Source organism: Aquarana catesbeiana, linkage group LG04, assembly GCF_042186555.1.
Source record: "Aquarana catesbeiana isolate 2022-GZ linkage group LG04, ASM4218655v1, whole genome shotgun sequence".
Taxonomy (NCBI): Eukaryota; Metazoa; Chordata; class Amphibia; order Anura; family Ranidae; genus Aquarana; species Aquarana catesbeiana.
Genome location: NC_133327.1, coordinates 2,422,132 through 2,440,040, shown reverse-complemented (window position 1 = coordinate 2,440,040; position 17,909 = coordinate 2,422,132). Strand labels below are relative to the sequence as shown.

Here is a 17,909-nt window from a genome sequence, read left to right as displayed (position 1 = left end):
AGTCTGTGGGTAACCTCTAAGTCGGTATTGGAGCTTACACAGAGTTAATGACCTGTTCCCCTCCCCCCACTGAGCACTGCTTCCTGGAAAGAGAGGAGAAGGTCACATGCTCCACTCATACCTGGTGGTACTATCATTTTCTGAGGTCTCCCACAGCTGAACAGAACAGCAGGGGAGTGCAACAAAGATGAGTATCAGCAGGCCTGTCGTGAGAATCTGAAGGGCAAAGTGACCAATGATGGCTGACCAAAGGTTTCTTTTTTGTGGAGGACTTGAATCAGACCTATCACCAAAACTGGAATCACACAAAGCTAATTCGGAGATGAATTTTATAAATAAACTAATCCTGTAGTATATGTTAGACATGGACTCAGAAATGGAAACAAGGGGTGTAATGAATGGAAGGAGATGTCCACATTTGGAGACTCATCAGTGAAGGACACATAGAACCAGACCCTCCCTCTGTCCCTGCAAGTTCCTGGATTTGGCACAAGCCCACCTCTACCACCAGGTGGGCTGAAGTCTTTGTTGTGTAGGGTAATGCACATCCCAGATTTGGATAAGAAGCGAGTTTTTGGCTTATTTTTTGGAGTCGAGGCTCTGCACCATCGATGGTCACTTCCCTACTGAATCGAAAATGATGCGGTTCTGTTCGGCCTGCTGCTTTTGGTTCTGGTTCTTTGCTATCTCGATCATCTGTCGGAGGATGTGAAAGGTCAAGTCAATGGAGATCGGAGGGTCTTCTCTCTTCAGGCGGTCGGAGAAGACTTCCAGGAAGGTCCTACCCGATTCCTCTGGCCGGTTCTCCTGGTAAAGGGACTGCAGAACATCAAGGATGGGTGCAAGGTCCTGGACAGTCATTGGGTGGTCAGTGGAAAGGGAACCTTTACTGAGCCTCAGTTGTACACGAGAATCACCTCTATTCAACTCCCTCTCCCTCAGAAAGTAGAGAAGAGCCTGAGCACCCTCATTGTTTACTAACCCGTCCAGACTTAACCTCGGCCCTTCAAACAGACCCCTGTCCATGGGCCGGGCTTTGACCTGAGCCGTTACAATCAGGTAGCAGACAAGGAGCATGACCGGAGCTGCCTTCATGGTGGAGTGGCCCCCGGAACCTAGAAGATAAAGGAAAGAGAAAGGACTTTGAGAAGAAGAGCTGTAGAGTCTTAAATGGTCAGTCCAACCAAAGTAAATGTCAAGGTGGTAGGTTGAGTCACCCAATAACTCTGATTAACTCTTGGTAGCAGTGCAGGGACAAGACCGTCTAGAACCCAGAGGGAACATGTCAAACCCCCCAAGATGAACATTATGTGTTAGCAAAAAGCCCCCCCGAAAAAAAAAAAAATTATTGAACACTAATCTGCATGCTTACCCCCAAAGAATAATAACCCCCCCCCCTCCCAGAGTAAATCTGCCCTCCTGCTGAAATTTCCCCTCCCAGCACAAATCTTTGCCCCCTCCCCATCACCCCTCCCAGCTCAAATCCTCTCTCTCCTCAAATCCCCCAAGCACAGATTCCGCCCCCCCCCCCCAAAAAAAAACGCCTCTCTTAGCACAAATCCCCTACCCCTCACATTTCCCTTCCAAGTACATATCCTACCACACTCCAAATCCTCCCTCCTAGTACAAACCTTCCCCCTTGACCCCCCCCCCCCCAATTTTTCCTCCTAGCACAAAATCCTTCCAATCATACCTACTAGCAAAAATCCCCCCCCCCCCCCCACCATAAAAATGTCCCTCCTTGCACAAATCTCCTCTACCATATCACTTCTTCTAGCACAAATTCTCTTTCCCCACCCCCCTCCAAACACAAATCCCCCCAAATCACCTTTTTTAGCACCCCCCCACCCCCAAATCTCTCCACCTAGAACAATTCTTACCTCCTGCTGCCCCCCAAATTCCCCAAACCAATGCAAATCCCCCTCCCACCTCACATGATGCTACAGTGCCCAAGGTAGGCATCCCTCCTGCCCACCCCTTGGGATCCCCTCAGTATGGGCACAGCAGGTGCAACTCAGCACAAGGGTTGTGGGAGCCCCTCATAATGGGAACTCGGAGCAAGTATGATGGGAGCCTTTTCGAAATGTGCACAGCAGGTGTGGACAGCCAGGGAACTCAGCACAGGTATGGTGGGAACCCCTCATAATGGGCACAACAGATGTGCAAATCCAAAAAATCAACACAAGGGTTGTGGGAACCCCTCATAATGGGAACTCAGAGCAAGGATGATGGGAGCCTCTTAAAATGGGCACAGTGGGTGTGCATAGCTGGGGAACTTAGCAATGGGATGATGGGAACCCCTCAAAATGGGCACGACAGATGTGCAGACCCATAAAATCAGCACAGGGCTGATGGAAAATCTCAGGTTTGCAGGTGTGCAGATCCAGAAACTCAGCACTGGGATGGTGGGAACCTTGCATAATGGGCAAAGCAGGTGCAGAGCTGGGAACTCAGCACAGGGATGGTGGGAACCCATCACAATAGGCACACCCCTTTTGTACAGACCTGGGAACTCAGCACAGGGATGGTGGGAACCCCTCATAATGGGTACAGCAGGTGTACAGACCCAGGAACTCAGCACAGGGATGGTGGGAACCCCACATAAAGGGCACAGCAGGTGTACAGACTGCAACTCAGCACAGGGATGGAGGGAACCCCCTCATAGTGGGCACAGTAGGTATGCAAATATGTAATTGGTAATTTTTCTGCAAAACTGGTTGCTTGTCCCTAGTCTATCCAGATTGTTCAGTATATGGTTTAAAAAGGTCATACTACAGGGCCCATTATGGAACTGCCTGAGAACTTTGTAGGCAGGTGCAGTCTGCTTTCTCCACTGTAGGTGGCGCATTGACCGCAGCAGCATTGCAGTTGGATGGAAAGTCAAGAGGAACTTGACTCCTCTATGATTTCCAAGGTTACTGGGGAAGCTATTCGATTGGATGCTGCCGCCCCATGTGACTGTGGCAGCCATCTTAGATCAGGCAAAGCTTATTTAAGGCCCTGGCTGCCAGGCTTGGCACGCGCTTCGCATGTGGGTAGTGTAGGGACAGGTCACCCGTCTGTCCATCAGGGACAGTGATTAACGGCAGGGAGAGGTTCCAAACAAGTAGGGAAAGGGTAGGGACACGCCATCCTTCCTGGAAACCTCCCAACTTGGGTACGGATCAGCCAGGCCGCATTCCACCCCTCAAGACAGATACTGTCAGCACATCTGAGACCTGTGCCACTACACACTGCTGATATAATCTGTGAGTGTTCCCGGTCGGGTGTCTTCCCGCCGGGTGTGTTGTGAATTATTGGATTCTACATTAATACAAGTTCTGTTCTCTGAAACTGGACTGAGTGTTTACTACCACTGCAGCATAGTGCACCTCCCCACAACTTGTGAACATGGTATACAGGGACTACCCTGCCTGCCAACCTTCAATGTATACAGAGAGCCCCCTTCCTGTGGACTTGTTATCCCCTTGTAGCACCCTGATGTCTAGGCAGGGTTGCTAGTAAATTTACCTGCCAGGTATAGTTGCCTTGGCCAATTGATAGGAGATCAATTGATTCCACCCTAATTCTGGAATTGCTGCATGTCTCTCTTCTGTTACTAGATGGCCAGGTATCTGGTGTCATTAGATAAAACAAGGGCATTGCAAGACAGATTAGGAATAGATGGGGTATCTCAGCCAATGGGCAGGGATCTTCTTGGGTCCCTTGGCCTACTGGGAGAACCTAATTATTTGGGTGAGGTCAGGTGATCAGAGTTCTGTGCCACCTGGACGGCTTCCTGGGTGTACGTGTGTTGTGCTGCCCCGGGCTGCTAGGCCAGAGCCTGAGACCTATCCCGGGGACAAAGGCTGTTTGAGGGCCTATCCAGAAGCAAGAGAGCAGTGAAGGTTTGGGACTGCGGCTTGCAGTCCAACCAGAAGTGACGGTTCTGCCGGTCGGAGAACCTGTCGTGGTCGGTGGTAGAGTGGAAGCTTTCGCCACTAAGGGACCAACCACCTTGTTACCAGGGACCACTGTGACTAGCTGAAGCAAGTACCAGAGCAGTATTCTCACCAACCGGGGACGGTGAAGAATTGGGAAGCTTCAGCAGGAGTCAAGCCAGGGACCCAGCCAGCGAAGGTGACGCTTGCAGAGCAGCTTTGTGTGTCAAGCTAGGGACCGAGCAGGACAGTGGGGTGACACTTGAGAAGTATCTTGGATGCCAAGCTAGGGACCCAGCAGGACAGTGGGGTGACACTTGAGAAGTATCTTGGATGCCAAGCTAGGGACCCAGCAGGGACACAAGGGTGATGCTTGAGGAAGATACTCAGTGAGAAGGTTGGAAGAGCTCGGGAGATCCTTTGGCAGTGGATCAGCAAGTCTAGTGAGAGAGACTGGGAGCTCAGTTGAGTGAAGATCTACAATAGGAGATTGTAGAGGAAGTGAAAGAGTTCATTGTAACCTTTGTTAGGAACTGTTCAAGATTGTTGCCTTAGGAGACAGCGTACCTACACATGCAGATGTGGTGTCCAGCTGGGTGCCTTTGCCTGTATGGCTGTCTAACTATAGAAGTCTCACAGTCTGCTTATTAACACTGCAACTACTAAAGTGTGTCCTGGCCCTAACCCTCTCTCCCACAGTTCTGTTTAAGAGACAATAAATCTCTTTGCATTCAAGAAGTGTCTGGCGCCCATGAATCTACTTTGCAATCACACCAACCATGCCTCGTAACCCACTCTACATAGAAGGATGTCAGCTATCCCTAACTTTGGAGGTTCTCATTAGACCAAAGGGGACCTGAGACTTGGCTACACCCTCATACAGGGTCCCTTGCCTGCCTGTAAAAATTGTAATCAATGTGACCCCCTACCTTCCTGACATTTCAATACTCTTGGTAGGCGTGTAGTCAAACAATCCCAGTAAGGGGAAGTTGAGGCAAGCAGACCACTTAGAGATGTGTATAGGGGGTTTAGAATCTATTGCTGCTATAGAAGATTGGAATATCATTGTACAGGAATTGTTATATCTGCCTTGTTGTGTCCTGGATGATTGCCGTAGGAGGTCTGACTGTGACAAATGTGTGATCACTCACCTCAGGTGACAATTGGCACAGAGGCGATGAAATGTAACCGTATAGCTCCCATACATCTTACAATGGGATTGTAAGATTTCCCATTTCAATCGGTTTTTCCAATGAGGTTTGTAAAGTACACAAGGGTGATAATAGTACAACTTTCCACCTAGACAAGGCGTCTCAAAACTTTCTAAACAAAGGGACAATTTACTGTCCGTCAGACTTTAGGGGGGGCCAGACCGCGGTCACTGGGAGCAGAAAAGGTCCCAAAGTCAGTGGGAAAAAATAATGCATCGTTTGTTTCAGTGGGAGTAATTGTGCCCCATTATTGGTGTCAGTGGGACGAATTGTACCCCATCGTTGGTGTAATTGGGAGGAATTGTGCCCCTTCATTAGTGTCAATGGGGGGAATTATGCCCCATTGTTGGTGTCAGTGGATGAAATAGTGTTCCAAGGGCCAGATAAAAGCAAGCAAAGGGCCGCATCTGGCCCCCGGGCTGCAATGTGGAGACCACTGACTTAGACTATGAAACATTGGAACACGTAGCAGTATGGAAAAGGGAGAAAAAACAATGGTATAGAGGCCGAAAGGGATGTGTGGTGGGGTCTCCATTTCATACAGTATCATTACTAGGCAGAGCTCTGCCCTGGGATTGACACAATACATATGTACTCATGTTGTGCTATACCCAGCATAGGACTATAAAGATTGTACACGGACCAAAATTCTACACAGAGGGATCCCAGGCAAATGGGTAATGAGTATCTATTGTGTATTGCAATCAGGGAGTTAAGATTCCTTTAATATAATCTAACAGAGCAGGCAGAAGTTTACAGGTAGATGACCCCCCTTATAATTTTAAGCTATGTCTAATACAGTAATCCAGGTACCTTCTGTACTACCTACCCTCTTCTTTCTTCTTCTAAAGCCCTAGATAAGTACCCTATATACTTCCTCTACCTCCTCCTTCTACAGCCCTATACATAAGTACCCTATATACCTCCTCTACCCCTCCTTCTACAGCCCTATAGATAAGTACCCTATATACCTCCTTTACTACTCCTTCCACAGCCCTATAGATAAGTACCCTATATACCTTCTCTACCCCTCCTTCTACAGCCCTATAGATAAGTACTGCATATACCTCCTCAACCCCTCCTTCTACAGCCCTATAGATAAGTACCCTATATACCTCCTCTACTACTCCTTCCACAGCCCTATAGATAAGTACCCTATATACCTCCTCTACTACTCCTTCCACAGCCCTATAGATAAGTACCCTATATACCTCCTCTACTACTCCTTCCACAGCCCTATAGATAAGTACCCTATATACCTCCTCAACCCCTCCTTCTACAGCCCTATAGATAAGTACTCTTTATACCTCCTCTACCCCCCCTTCTACAGCCCTAGATAAGTAACATATATATATACCTCCTCTACCTCTCCTTCTACAGCCCTAGATAAGTACTCTATATACTTTCTCCCTCAACAGCCCTATAGATAAGTACCCCATATATCTCTTCTAACCCTCCTACTACATGGCGCTAGATATGTATCTATATCCCAACGCTAAATGTCAAAGGTGTGGGGATAGGAGGGGTGATTTGATACACATGTTCTGGCGATGTCCCAAGTTGCATAGGTATTGGGAAGGTATCATTGATAAAATGAACTCTATGTTTGGGGCATCGCTAGGCATGGAGGCTAGGACTTGTCTTATGGGTTTGATGGAGAAGAATGGTATGCTAAGAGACACCCAGATGCTTGTTCCAAGGAAAGAAGTCAATTGCACAGAAGTGGCAAGGAAAAGATCCCCCGACGATAGCAGAATGGATGAAAGAGGTTAAAGATGTGATTGGAAAGGAGAAATTTATTTATGGGAAGAGAGGCAATATGAAGAAATATGAGAATATATGGAAGTTATGGCTGGAGTTGGATCACCCCAATTAGAAGCAAGATGGACATGTAGACTGGTGGGAGTGATTGTAGGTCAAAAGGTTGGTGTGCGTGGGGTGGAAGTGAGGTAAGAATGGATGGAGTGGTTGGGGGGTAAGAGGAAAAGTGGTTGGTTGTATTTATCTATGTTTTTTTGTCACGTTTTTATATATAATGTAAACAGCGTTGTTTTGTGGATAAATATATATTCCAAATAAAAAGTATTGAATTAAAAAAAAGATATGTATCTAATTGCCTCCTCTACCCCCTCTTTTTACAACCCTATATAAGTACCCTATATATCTCCCTTACTACCGTCTTCTACAGCCCCATAGATAAGCACCCCATACCCCCAAACACCTCCTTTACCTCCTCCTTCTACAGCCCTATAGCTACCTACCACACCTTCCTATATCTCCTCCTTCTACAGCCCAATAGATAAATACCCCATATACCTACTCTACCCTTCTTTTTTTACAGCCATATAGATCCCCACACCTCAATATACCTTCTCTTCTTGCTCCTTATATGGCCCTAGATAAGCACACCACACCCACAAACACCTCCTCTATCTCCTCCTTATACAACCCTAGATAAGTAGCCCACACCCCCATACAACCACTCTTACTACTCCTCCAATCCTAACAATAAGCCCCCCACATCCCCTGGAACAGGAAAAGGTTTGACCTCACTCACAGGTTTGAAGCAAAAGTGAAGACTTTATCGAAGATAAAAATCATCAGACAACATCGTAGAAATCATGACATCAATGCAGACCTGGCAGAGATTAACGCGTTTCATGAATTGGAATTCACTTAGTCATAATCTGACCCCACATCCCCATACACCTCCTCCCACTCACTCTACAGCCCTAGATAAGTACCCCATATACCAACCCTCCCTCCTTCTTTAACAGCCCTAGATAAGTACCCCATATACCTCCCTCCCTCCTTCTTTAACAGCCCTAGATGAGTACTCCATATACCTCCTCTCCCTACTTCTTTAACAGCCCTAGATAAGTACCCCATATACCTCCCCTCCCTCCTCCTTTTACAGCCATAGATAAGTACCCCTACATTCCTATACACCCTTTTCCCTCCTGTCTACAGTCATGGATAAATACCCCACACCCCAACACGCCCCGTCTTCCTTATCCTTGCACAGCGCTAAAGAAGTACCCTTTAAAACCATTCTCCCTCCCCTCTCTCCTCTTTCTACAAACCTAGATAAGTACCACTTGCCCCATACAACCTCTCTTTAGGCTTCTTTCACAGCTAAGTATCCCCCCCCCCCCCCCCAAAAAAAAAACTCGCCTTCCATCTCTTTTTACAGCTGTAAATAAGTACCCCTCACCCCTATATACCCTTTCTTTCTCCTCTCTTACAGCCCAAGCTGAGTACCTTACACCCCCATATACACCCTCTTTAGTTTGCTTCTTCAGCCCTAGATAAATACCCCACATCTCTATACATTCCTTCTTTCTCCTCCATTTACAACCATTGATGAGTATCCCACTCTCCCATACTTCACCCTTCTTTTACAGCCCAAGATAAGTACCCCAAATCCCCTTATACTCATTCTATCTCTTCCTTCTGCCTATCTGAGAGTTCTAAATAAGTACCTCAAGCACTCATACACCCCCCCGTTCCTCCATTCTTCTGCTCCACAGAGTCATAGATAATTACCCCACATCCCCATACACCCCCCCTTTCCTCTCCTTCTCCCCTAGAGGGTCCTGGATAAGAGTCCCAAACCCCTATACTGCCCCTCTTCCTCCTCCTTCTGCACTCCTAGACTCCTCTTCTCTCTTGGCTCCCATCACTCCTATCTTACCTGGGTGTGGAGGTGCAGAGCACAGCTGGAAGGCAGGATGGTCCCCAGGTGCAGGAGAAGCAGAGAGGTAGACAGGTGCAGGAGAAGCAGGCAGGTAGATATGTGCAGGTAGGTAAACAGGTGCAGGCAGGCAGACAGGTGCAGGAGGGATGAGGTCGGTGTGCAGCCAGTCAGCAAGAAAGTTGTGATCCAGATGAAGATAAGATCAGGATAGACAGGTAGTGAGCTCTGCTCTCTCCTCCCCACTTATATATTAGAATTCTCCCACACTGACGTCACAGCTCTGAGCATCATCCTTCATCACCTCACCGACTGACTGCACACCAGGGAGTCACCGCATCATACCCCCCCTTCCATACACTTAATCAGAGTCATCTCTACATATCTGATCACAAAGTCTGCCAAGGGACAGAGGAGACAGGGGCTCCAGAGACTGAGACTCCCCAGAGGAGAGGAGACAGGGATCCCAAAGACTGAGACTCCCCAGAGGAGAGGAGACCCCCCCCAAGAAGAAAGTAGATAGGGACCCCTGAGACTGAGACCCCCAAGAGTAAAGGAGACAGATGACCCAAAACTGAGACCCCCAGAGGAGAGCATATAGGGCCCCCAGAGACTGAGACTCACCAGAGCAAAGGAGACAGGGGTCCCAGAGACTGAGAGCCCCCCCCGGGGATAGGAGACAGGGTCCCCAGAGGCTGGACCCCCCCTCCCCAAAGGAGAGAAGACAGGGACCCTAGAGACTGAGACCCCCCCAAGAAGAAAGTAGATAGGGACCCCTGAGACTGAGACCCCCAAGAGTAAAGGAGACAGATGACCCGAAACTGAGACCCCCAGAGGAGAGGATATACTGCCCCCAGAGACTGAGACTCACCAGAGGAAAGGAGACAGGGGTCCCCGAGACTGAGAGCCCCCCCCCCAGGGGATAGGAGACAGGGACCCCAGAGGCTGCCCCCCCCCCCCCAAAGGAGAGGAGATAGGGACTCCAGAGACTAGGACCCTCCAGAGGAGAGAAAACAGGGACCCTAGAGACTGAAACCCCCCAAGAGCAAAGTAGATAGGGACCCCTGGGACTGAGACCCCCAAGAGTAAAGGAGACAGGTGCCCCAAAACTGAGACCTTCAGAGGAGAGGATATAGGACCCCCAGAGACTGAGACACACCAGAGGAAAGGAGACAGGGGTCCCAAAGACTGAGAGCCCCCCCCCAGGGGATAAGAGACAGGAACCCCTGAGGCTTAACCCCCCCCCCCCCCCAAAGGAGAGGAGACAGGGACGCCAGAGACTGGGACCCTCCAGAGAGAAGACAGGGACCCTAGAGACTGAGATCCCCCTAGAGGAAAGTAGATAGTACCCCTAAAACTGAGACCCCCCCCCAGAGGAAAGGAGACATGGGCCCCAAAACTGAGACCCCCAGAGGAGAGGAGACAGGAACCTCATAGACTGAGATTCCCCAGAGGAAAGGAGACCTGGGCCCAAATCTGAGACCCCCAGAGGAGAGGAGACAGGGCCCCCAGAGGCTGAACCCCCCCAAAGAAGAGGAGACAGGGACTCCATAAACTGAGACCCCCCCGGACGAGAGAAAACAGGGACCCCAGAGACTGAGATCCCTCAGGGGAGAGGAGACAGTGACCCTAGAGTCTGAGACTTCCCAGAGGAGAGGGGACAGGGACAACAGAGACTGAGATACCCTCCCCCTTCCCAGAGGAGAGGGGACAGGGACAACAGAGACTGAGATACCCCCACCCCCCAGAGGAAAGGAGATAAGGACCCCTGAGACTGAGACCCCCCCAGAGGAGAGAAGACAGGGACCCCAGAGACTGAGACCACCCCCGAGAAAAGGAGATATGGACCCTGAGACTGAGACCCCCAGAGGAGAAGAGACAGGGGCCCCAGAAACTGAGCCCCCCTGAGATAGGAACCCCAAAGACTGAGACCCCCAGATGAGAGGAGTCTTAGACCCCAGAGACTGAGACCCCCCCCCCCCGAGGAAGGGAGAGAAGAGACCCCAGAGACTGAGACCTTCCCAGAGGAGGGAAGACAGGGGCCCCAGTGACTGAGACCCCAGAGGAGAGGAGACATGGCCCTAGAGACTAAGACCTCCCCCCCGAGAGGAGAAAATACAGCAACCCCTTAGACTGAGAACAGCAGTGGAGAGGAGACGGGGTCCCAGAGACTGAGAGCCCCCCAGAGGAAAAGAGACAGGGGCCTTAGGTCTTAGAAACTGAGACTCCCCAGAGGTGAGGAGATAGGAACCCCAAAGACTGAGAACCTCCCAGAGGAGGGGAGACAGGGACCCTAGAGACTGAGAACCCCCCCCAGAGGAAAGTAGACAGGGAGCCCAGGGACTGAGATTCCCCAGAGGAAAGTAGACAGGGACCCCAAAGACTGAGACCCCCCAGAGGAAAGTAGACAGAGGCCCCAAAGAGTGAGACGAGGCGACAGGGCCCCAGGGACTAAAATCCCCCAAAGGAGAGAAGACCTGGAACCCTGAGACTGAGACCCCAAAGGAGAGGAGACATGGCCCTAGAGATTGGGACCCCCCCCAGAGGAGAAAATACAGGAACCCCTGAGACTGAGAACAGTAGTGGAGAGGAGACGGTTTCCCAGAGACTGAGACCTCCCCAGAGGAGAGAAGACCGGGAACCCTGAGACTGAGACCATAATGTATAATTGCAGTAGTGAGTCATGAACAGCCATGTCCGAATGAATCTCCAAACCAAACCTTAAGCTCTTTCCTAGTGGAGGCTTTGAGGGTTATACTGAATCAAGTGAACTGGCAAAGCATTTTCTCGATCCCTGGGAATGGAGAGCAGGTTGCCTCCAGTGGGTGGCTGGAGAACATTTAGCATCATCTAGCTCTTTTCTCCCCAGCCTAACTGAACTTGGCCCACCCCTTTCATTCACTGGATTTCAGTTTTTTCAATCATGGAGGCTAAAAAAATACAACGTAGTAGTAGTAATAATAATAATAAAAATAATAATAATAATGGAAAAAATATATATATATGAGAATAATAATATATGTAGAATAATATTCTAAAAGAATAAGTGTTGATGATGATAATAATAATAATTATTATTATAATAATGATGATAATGTTAATACTAATAAATAACAAGAGCAAAAACAACAATCATAGTAGAATAATAATAAAACAGTATGTGTAAAAATGGTAATATTAATTATTGTAGTATTAATAATAATAATAATAATGTTAATACTAATAGATGTATAATATTACTACTACTAATAATATTAATAATAATAATAATAATTAGCCCTCAAAATTTCCACTTGCCTGCTTGCATTTGGCGAGTGGAAATTAGTTGAGGGCGAGTGTGGAGCTGCATCGGAGGGGGGCAGATGCCACCACAGGCGGAGTTGAATGGGAGCCGATGCTTCTCCCAGCGATTGGCCAGAAAACTGTGGTGAGGGGAGGGGAGAGGAAGAGGAGATCCTACTGGATCACACAGAGTGGGGATCTCCTTCTATGACACAGCTCAGAAATGCCGGCTGCTGTCAAACAAGTCCCCCCTCCTTCACCGACTATGATAGACAGCACACTGGTCCAGTGCTGGGAAATTGAAGTAGTGGGACGTCTATCATAGGAGTCGGTGAAGGAGGAGTCCAGTCGGCGGACTTTGTTTGACAGCGGCCGGCATTTCAGATCACAGTATGTCACAGTGGGAGATCCTCTTGCTGTGTAATCTGGCCGGTTCTCCTTCCGAGTGAGGCTGCATTGATGGGCACTGAAAAGGCTGCACTGATGGGCACTGATAGACTGCATTGATGGGCACTGAAAAGGCTGCATTGATGGGCACTTATGAAGCTGCATTGATGGGCACTGATAGGCTGCGCTGATGGGCACTGATAAGGCAGCACTCATGGGCATTGATCAGGCTGCACTCATGGGCACTAATGAGACTGCATTGATAGGCACTGATAGGCTGTGCTGATGAGCACTGATAGGGTGCATTGATGGGCACTGATAGGCACCGATGAGTATGTATTGATGGGCACTGATGAGGCTGCACTGATGGGCACTGATAAGGCAGCACTAATGGGCATTGATCAGGCTGCACTGATGGGCATTAATGAGACTGCACTGATAGGCTGTGCTGATGAGCAGTGATAGGCTGCATTGCTGGGCACTGATAGGCACTGATGAGTATGTATTGATGGGCACTGATGAGGCTGCACTGATGGGCACTGATAGGCTGCACTGATGGGCACTGATAGGCTGCACTAATGAGCATTGATCAGGCTGCACTGATGGGCACTAATGAGACTGCATTGATAGGTACTGATAGGCTGCGCTGATGAGCACTGATAGGCTGCATTGATGGGCACTGATAGGCACCGATGAGTATGTATTGATGGGCACTGATGAGGCTGCACTGATGAGCACTGATAAGCCAGCACTAATGGGCATTGATCAGGCTGCACTGATGGGCATTAATGAGACTGCACTGATAGGCTGTGCTGATGAGCAGTGATAGGCTGCATTGGTGGGCACTGATAGGCACTGATGAGTATGTATTGATGGGCACTGATGAGGCTGCACTGATGGGCACTGATAAGGCAGCACTAATGGGCATTGATCAGGCTGCACTGATGGGCATTAATGAGACTGCACTGATAGGCTGTGCTGATGAGCAGTGATAGGCTGCATTGCTGGGCACTGATAGGCACTGATGAGTATGTATTGATGGGCACTGATGAGGCTGCACTGATGGGCACTGATAGGCTGCACTGATGGGCACTGATAGGCTGCACTAATGAGCATTGATCAGGCTGCACTGATGGGCACTAATAAGACTGCATTGATAGGTACTGATAGGCTGCGCTGATGAGCACTGATAGGCTGCATTGATGGGCACTGATAGGCACCGATGAGTATGTATTGATGGGCACTGATGAGGCTGCACTGATGGGCACTGATAAGCCAGCACTAATGGGCATTGATCAGGCTGCACTGATGGGCATTAATAAGGCTGCACTGATAGTCTGTGCTGATGAGCAGTGATAGGCTGCATTGGTGGGCACTGATAGGCACTGATGAGTATGTATTGATGGGCACTGATAGGCTGCACTAATGGGCATTGATCAGGCTGCACTGATGGGCACTAATATGACTGCATTGATAGGTACTGATAGGCTGCGCTGATGAGCACTGATAGGCACCGATGAGAATGTATTGATGGGCACTGATGAGGCTGCACTGATGGGCACTGATAGGCTGCACTGATGGGCAAAGATGAGGCCACACTGATGGGCAAAGATGAGGCCACACTGATAGGCACTGATAGGCTGCACTGATGAGGCTGCACTGATAAGGCTGCACTGGTGGGCACTGATAAAGTTGTTGTTGTTAATAATTGTTTTTGTAACTTAATTCTGCATGAAACATTTAACAGTGTAATTTCATGAGATAGTTTATGAGGGCGTGTTTAAGGGCAGAACCAGGGTCTGGGCAGGGTAGGGCAACTGGTGGCGAGTAACTTTTAAGGCCTGGCTAGTAGTTCAGGACTTGAAATGTTAAGCCCTGATGATAATAATAATAATAACAAATATGTAATAATAATAATAATAATAACAGTAGCATGTAATAATAATCATCATCATATTAAAACAAAAAACATTAAACCAAAGCCAGCCAAATGACCGAACACGTTTGAATTAAAGACTATTGGAATGAATTACCTGCCAAAATACTGTTTAGCTGCACAAACCCCCCTGCCACCATGTTCACAGTCACCCTTCTTCCCTGCTGTAAGCTACCCAAATGCCTTCAGCTTCCAGTGCCTGAAACATGTTAGAATCCAACATGAGTGCAGAGCTTTTCCCTGTCATTCTGGTTTGTATTGTGCACAGTATTGTTATATGTATGGTATTGTAGATCATTATAGACAGATATTAGGTACATTTTGATGGCAGATGATGAATGTACTTTTAGAGAATTGCTAAATGTATATGACGAGGCTGAAAGAGGTTTACTATGAATTGTGAATGATAAGTTGGATCCATACACTGGCAGCCATATACATGGAGGACAACTTGCCCGTACAGTATGGAAGAATGTCTGCACTGATTACAGCCGAGTGCTGGGAAGAGATGTGACATTGGACACCATCCCTCCATGTGGATCTCTGAGTGACGCCAGAAATGCATCATAAATACCTTAATTGTCATTGTTGGATCGTCCAGCAAGGTGAGTGCCAGCAGCATGTGAGCAGAAGTCATATATTCTCATTTCAAGGTTCACGCCACCCGGAACTGACATTTCTGTGTTTGTTGGACACTGAAGAGTTAAAACCCCCTGACCGTCCTTTCTATGGCTCTAATGGAGGGATAATGAGTTCTCGGGTCTGTACACCTGCTGTGCCCATTACGAGGGGTTCCCACCATCTCTGAGCTGAGTTCCCGGGTCTGTACACCTGCTGTGCCCATTATGAGGGGTTCCCACCATCCCTGTGCTCATTATGAGGGGTTCCCACCATCCCTGTGCCCATAATGAGGGGTTCCCACCATCCATGTGCTGAGTTCTCGGGTCTGTACAGCTGCTGTGCCCATTATGAGGACTTCCCACCATTCCTGTGCTGAGTTCTCGGGTCTGTACACATGCTGTGCCCATTATGAGGGGTTCCCACCATCCCTGTGCTCATTATAAGGGGTTCCCACCATCCCTGGGCTGAGTTCTCGGGTCTGTACACCTGCTGTGCCCATTATGAGGGGTTCCCACCATCCCTGTGCCCATTATGAAGGGTTCCAACCATCTCTGTGCTGAGTTCCTAGGTCTGTACACCTGCTGTGCCCATTATGAGGGGTTCCCACCATCCCTGTGCTGAGTTCCCGGGTCTGTACACCTGCTGTGCCCATTATGAGGGGTTCCCACCATCCCTATGCTGAGTTACCGGGTCTGTACACCTGCTGTGCCCATTATGAGGGGTTCTCATCATCACTGTGCTGAGTTCCTGGGTCTGTACACCTGCTGTGCCCATAATGAGGGGTTCCCACCATTCCTGTGCTCATTATGAGGGGTTCCCACCATCCCTGTGCTCATTATGAGGGGTTCCCACCATCCCTGTGCTCATTATGAGGGGTTCCCACCATCCCTGTGCTGAGTTCTCGGGTCTGTATACCTGCTGTGCCCATTACGAGGGGTTCCCACCATCCCTGTGCTCATTATGAAGGGTTCCCAGTGCTGAGTTCCTGGGTCTGTATACCTGCTGTGCCCATTACGAGGGGTTCCCACCATCCCTGTGCTCATTATAAAGGGTTCCCACCATCCCTGTGCTCATTATGAAGGGTTCCCACCATCCCTGTGCTCATTATGAAGGGTTCCCAGTGCTGAGTTCCTGGGTCTGTATACCTGCTGTGCCCATTACGAGGGGTTCCCACCATCCCTGTGCCCATTACGAGGGGTTCCCACCATCCCTGTGCCCATTATGAGGGGTTCCCACCATCCCTGTGCTCATTATGAAGGGTTCCCACCATCCCTGTGCTGAGTTCCTGGGTCTGTACACCTGCTGTGCCCATAATGAGGGGTTCCCACCATCCCTGTGCCCATTATGAGGGGTTCAAACCATCCCTGTGCCCATTATGAGGGGTTCCCACCATCTCTGTGCTGAGTTCCCAGGTCTTTACACCTGCAGTGCCCATTATGAGGGTTCCCACCATCCCTGTGCTGAGTTCCCGGGTCTGTACACCTGCTGTGCCCATTATGTGAGGTCCCACCATCCTTGTGCTGAGTTCCTTGCTCTGTGCACCTGTTTTGTCCACCATCCCTAGTGGATTTTTAAAAATGTTATATTATAGGCAATGTAGTAGGAGGAGGTGTTGCAAGTCACAAGGCGAGAGGCTGCACCAGGGGCTGATCTGTGTTAGATGTTTGTGAAGACAGCCAAGAACTGCACCGACACCAGGATTTACATGACTTTGTCATCTCTGAGTCTGCAACTCAGTCCAGGAAGTAAACGGTGAGCCTGAATGATTTCAGAACAAAGATGGTGATAAAAGCAGATGAAGGCGTGGTCACGTGAGTAGAGCGACACATTCATGAGCATGCTTATCTAACATGAAAAAGTAGATCAGATGACATATGCCGACAATATACTGTAAATGCAGAAAATAAAATATAAATAAATATAAATGAAAACATATATGACCTCTCTATTGGTATCATTAATACATGACCTCCCTTATTATTATTACAGTGCCTTGAAAAAGTACTCCTTAAATGCCTTGAAAATTCATACCCCTGGATATTTTCCACATTTTGTCATGTTACAACCAAAAAACGTAAATGTATTTTATTGGGATTTTATGTGATAGACCAACACAAAGTGGCACATAATTGTGAAGTGGAAGGAAAATGATAAATGGTTTTCAACATTTGTTACAAATAAATACATGAAAAGTGTGGGGGGGATTTGTATTCAGCCCCCCGGAGTCAATACTTTGTAGAACCTCCTTTCACTGCAATTGCAGCTGCAAGTCTTTTTGGGGATGTCTCTACCAGCTTTGCACATCTAGAGAGGGACATTTTCTTCTTTGCAAAATATCTCAAGCTCTGTTAGATTGGATGGAGAGAGTCCGTGAACACCAATTTTCAATTCTTGCCACAGATTCTCAATTGGATTTAGGTCTGGACTTTGACTGGGCCATTCTAACACATGAATATTCTTTGATCTAAACCATTCCATTGTAGCTCTGGCTGTATGTTTAGGGTCGTTGTCCTGCTGGAAGGTGAACCTCCGCCCCAGTCTCAAGTCTTTCGTAGACTCTAACAGGTTTTCTTCTAAGATTGTCCTGTATTTGGCTCCATCCATCTTCCCATTAACTCTGACCAGCTTCCCTGTCCCTGCTGTAGAAAAGCATCCCCACAACATGATGCTGCCACCACCATGTTTCACGGTGGGGATGGTGTGTTCAGGGTGATGTGCAGTGTTAGTTTTCCGCCACACATAGCGTTTTGCTTTTAGGCCAAAAAGTTTCATTTTGGTCTCATCTGACCAGAGCACCTTCTTCCACATGTTTGCTGTGTCTACCACATGGCTTCCTGCAAACTGCAACTTCTTATTGC

At 48.5% G+C, this 17,909-nt stretch overlaps 1 protein-coding gene across 1 annotated transcript; it reads right to left on the bottom strand.

Annotated features, from left to right (window-relative positions):
• Positions 1-312: 312 nt before the first annotated feature.
• On the bottom strand, positions 313-9,055 carry UCN (urocortin). The gene is made up of 2 exons (XM_073624765.1): positions 8,826-9,055; positions 313-1,115 (listed from the first exon to the last, which is right to left on the bottom strand). The coding sequence occupies exon 2, from the start codon at positions 1,093-1,095 to the stop codon at positions 616-618; it is 480 nt and encodes a 159-aa protein (XP_073480866.1). The 5' UTR covers positions 1,096-1,115; positions 8,826-9,055; the 3' UTR covers positions 313-615.
• Positions 9,056-17,909: the final 8,854 nt, after the last annotated feature.

Excerpts from the sequence above, each read along its gene's own strand:
- UCN (XM_073624765.1), bottom strand. The coding sequence starts at position 1,095 with ATGAAGGCAGCTCCGGTCATGCTCCTTGTCTGCTACCTGATTGTAACG.